General features: G+C 53.2%; 1 protein-coding gene across 1 annotated transcript in view; it reads left to right on the forward strand.

Moving 5' to 3' along the window:
• The window catches only part of REXO1 (REX1, RNA exonuclease 1 homolog (S. cerevisiae)), a gene marked incomplete at its 3' end in the record, with an annotated part of 24,970 nt that extends 21,361 nt beyond the window's left edge, over nt 1–3,609 (forward strand). Inside the window, exons 9-11 of the mRNA XM_008950118.1 lie at nt 129–266; nt 2,820–2,933; nt 3,536–3,609. Of these exons, the coding sequence (XP_008948366.1) occupies nt 129–266; nt 2,820–2,933; nt 3,536–3,609 (326 nt within the window). The remainder of the gene's footprint in view (nt 1–128; nt 267–2,819; nt 2,934–3,535) is intronic.
• Nucleotides 3,610–4,039: the final 430 nt, after the last annotated feature.

Consider the following 4,039-nt stretch of genomic DNA (forward strand, 5'->3'; position numbering starts at 1 on the left):
TCAGTCCAGAGCAGAGGCAGTGGAAGCAAGTTCCAAATACCAACTATCCTGCCAGGAGGAGCAAGAAAACAGTAAGAGAAAGAGCCCTTACATAAGTGATCTGACTTCAGCACTGTCTTTGTGTGCAGGAGCTGCCTTGTACAGGCGACTAAAAGAGTATCTGATGACTGAGGAGCAGCTGAAGGAAAATGGTTACCCAATGCCTCACCCGGAGAAGCCCGGCCGCGCCGTCCTCTGCACTGCAGAGGAGAAGAAAACAACTGACTGTAAGCCCTGCTGGCTCTTTCCTCCTGCAAGCTTTGCTAGATACATTACAGCCAGAGGTGTCTGTCCTCCTTGCAACAGGTCTTCTTGCATCAAGCTGTTCTGGGTCTCAGCGTGGAGCCCTTGGCTCCTGTTGGGGTGGGGCTCCTTGGCTGCGACCTCTTGTCTCCGCAGGGCAGGTTGTGGAGGAGAGGAGGGTGGCTGCAGGAGCCTGCTGTAGGATGTAGATCCTCCCATCTGGAGGATGAGTTTGGGGGTCAGGCTCTTCTCCCAAGGAATAAACAGTAGAACCAGAGGAAGCAGCCTCAAGTTGCCCCAGGAGAGGTTGAGGTTGGCCATAAGGAACAATTTTTTGCCCTTGAGGATTGCCCAGGGCAGTGGTGGAGTCCCCACCCCTGGAGGGGTTTCCAAGCTGTGCAGATGTGATGTGAGGGACACAGGGCAGTGGGGACCTGGCAGTGCTGGGGGGATGGTTGGATTGGATGATCTTAGAGTTCTTTTCCAACCAAAACAATTCTGTGCTCCTGTGATGAGTTTCTTCAGCGTGTGTGTCACGAGGATGCTCTGTCTGAACTCAGGGTTTACAGTTTGTGCCAGGTTGGGGCAGTGAGGCTGAGTGAGGTTTCTGATGGTTGCCAAAGAGCCATGAACTGGTTGGGTTGCCCCCCAGGACAAGCTGCCTTCAGCTCCCCCCTGCAAGGGCACGTTTTGTACCTGCTCACACAGGGCAGGGTTTGACTCCTCCAGGTTTTTTGCACTCACTTGGAGGCTGCCTGCTGCTGTTGCAAGGAAAGAGGCTCCTGTTCAGCATCTGGTGACACTCCCCCCCTCCAGGGGAAAGAGGTTCTTGGGTCTCTGTTCACATGACCTGTGGTTATGGGGGGATATGGACTGGCTTTGGACCAGACTGGTTTTCCACAGTGGGTCATGCCTTTGCTGCTTTGAATTGCAGAGTTTTGTGCTTCATCTCTTGGCAATACTGGGCCAGGTTGTTCCCCAAAGCCCTTCTTGCAAGTGGACAAAACGATCCCACAGGATTCCTCAGGACAGGACAGGGTCATCCTCTGAGTTTCCTCAACTCCTACAGCAGGATTCCTGCTCCTCAGACACTGCTCTGAGCAGGCCCTGGGGCAGCAGGGGTGGAGCATACTCAGGATGTATTTTGAGGTGCCTTGCCACACTCCTCTGAGCATCTCTTTGGAGAGACCTTGCTAAAGTGTGTTAAGTGCTCATCCATGTTAACACCTTGTGTCTACATTTGTCCTGTGGTTGCTGAAGCAACCTGGATGAAAGCTCCTTTGCATTAACACCCTCAAGTACTGTGTTTGTCAGAGCCCTTTTCTCCAGTTAGCCAGCCAGCTCCTCTGTATGATCCTGAGATCATGTTCCTGGCTGTTTCTGTAGTCTCTCACAGATGTTGCAGGATCTTTGAATTTGTTCTTATTTAACTAAAGCTAATCACAGAATCCCAGCATGGTGGGGTTGGAAGGGACCTCTGGAGATCATCTCCTCCAACCCCCTGCTCCAGCAGCTCACCCCCAGCAGGGTGCCCAGGGTCACAGCCAGGAGGGTTTGGGATCTCTCCAGAGCAGGAGACTCCACAGCCTCTCTGGGCAGCTGCTCCAGGCTCTGCACCCTCACCCCAAAGAAGTTTCTCCTCCTGCTCAGGTGGCACCTCCTGGGTTCCAGTTGGTGCCCGTTGCCCCTTGTCCTGTCCCTGGGCACCACTGACAGAGTCTGGCCCCAGCCTCTTGCCCCCCGGGGGCCCTTTAGCTCTTGCTCAGCATTGATCAGATCCCCTCTGAGGCTTCTCCAGCTGAACAGCCCCAGGGCTCTCAGCCTGTCCTCAGTCTGTTGATGCTGTGACATTGGACAAAAAAGGCCTAGGCTGGTGTTTTAGAGAGCTGGGGGTGTGCAAGCAGCTTAAATGCTCACACAGGAACTCAGGGAACTGTGTGGGGATCAGAAGCACCACAATCAGCTCCTCTGCTGTGGCTTTTTCCATCTCCCCTGGTGGAGTGGTGGCCGTGCAGGAGAGGAGGGTTCTGTAACTGCCCCTTGGTGAGCCAGGCTGAGCTCTAAGCATCCCCCTTTTGAGATGCTGGAGAATCCTTCCAGAATAGCTGTGCCCAGGCAGAACTGGAATGTCATTTGGAAGTGACAAGGCACAGATGCCCCTGGAAAACAGGCTTCATTAGCTCCAGTGTCCAAGGAATGACTTATTTATCCTGTGTCTGAAAATAACTGTGTTAGAGCACAACGTCATCTGCTGTGGCTGGGGAAACAGTGCAGCTAATGGTGATGAGAACTGTGCTGAAGCTGTTGCTGTGCACCAGAACCACCAGGGAGCCTCGTGTTTGCCTCTGAGAAGTGTTTTGGGGGTGAATGCTTCAGAGGGATTGCTCTGTGTGGGAGTTTTGGCATCCTTTTAAAGAGGAAAAGTTGTTTGGCTGGTGTCTGGGGCTTGAGTGGTTCTAATTTATGTGTGTTTCAGCCAAGTTTAGGAGGTGAGGGATTTCTAGTGACCTGACTCTTGCTTCTCTCTTCTCTCAAAGCCTCCTGCAGGATCTGCTGTCGCTGTGGCACCGAGTACATGGTCTCAGCCTCTGGAAACTGCATCCGCAGGGAGGAGTGTGTCCACCACTGGGGCAGGCTGCGCAAGCAGAGAGGTAGCTCCTCCCAGGGCTGTCCCCTGCGGGCTCTGCTCGACCTCCAGACAGCTTCTGCCTCCTGTTGGAGCTGGCTGGGGAACGTTTTGTGGCTTCTGGGGCACGGCAGGCTCCCAGGCTGTGCCAGTTCCTCGGTTTGTCACTGGGTGGCCCTGCTGCTGCTGCTGCTGCTGAAATAGCTCTGCAAGGAGCTGCTGGGGCTGGGGCCATCCCCAAAATGTCACTCTCAGGGGCAGAGGTGGTTCGTTTTTCAGTTTAAAAATAAGGAAAAGAAAAATCCCAAACGTTCCTGTGGCTTTTGAAAAAATAATCAGTGTTTTTAGCAGGACGTGTCACTGCCCAGGAGATTTTGCTGGGCTGGGTTGGGTTCATTTGCAGCAAGACACTAACCTGGTGTGAGCTCTGCTGTGGTTTCCCCATCAGAGCATCCATCTGGCTGAGAGATTGAGACTCTTCAGACTGCTGCATGTGAATCCACTCTGATTCCTCCCCTTTGCTCAAGGTGTTGTTATTGCTGTGCTCATCCAGGGTCTCTCTGCATGTGAGAGCTGAAGTCTCATTACTAGGGCTCTATTCTCTGACTCCTTTCTTTGCTTTTACAGTGCCAGGTGGATGGGAAACACATTACAGCTGCTGCTCAGGAGCTGTGGGTTCACCTGGCTGCCAGGTTGCTAAAGTAAGTTCTTGAGCAACACCTTTTCCTTCTCAGTGACATTTGTCCTCTGCTGACAGTGCTGGTGGCTGTGCAATTGTTGCTTAAGCTGTTAGGAGAGTGCTGGCTTCCCTTAAGGGAGGAAAACAAGTGCTTCCTAAATATCTTGATTGACAGGACAAGGGCTGAAGGTTTTAAACTAAAAGAAGGGAGATTTAGACTAGAGAGAAGGAAGAAATTTTGGATGCTGAGGGTGGTGAGACCCTGGGGGCCAGGTTGCCCAGAGAGGTGGTCGCTGCCCCATCCCTGGAACCATCCCAGGGGAGGTTGGACCAAGCTCTGAGCACCCTGCTCTAGCTGGGGATGTCCCTGCTCCCTGCAGGGGGTTGGACAAGGTGGCCTTGAAAGCTCCCTCCCCACCCAAACCAGTGTGTGACTTCAGGGTTATCTGATC

This window comes from Merops nubicus, unplaced genomic scaffold, assembly GCF_000691845.1.
Source record: "Merops nubicus isolate BGI_N331 unplaced genomic scaffold, ASM69184v1 scaffold41281, whole genome shotgun sequence".
NCBI lineage: Eukaryota > Metazoa > Chordata > Aves > Coraciiformes > Meropidae > Merops > Merops nubicus.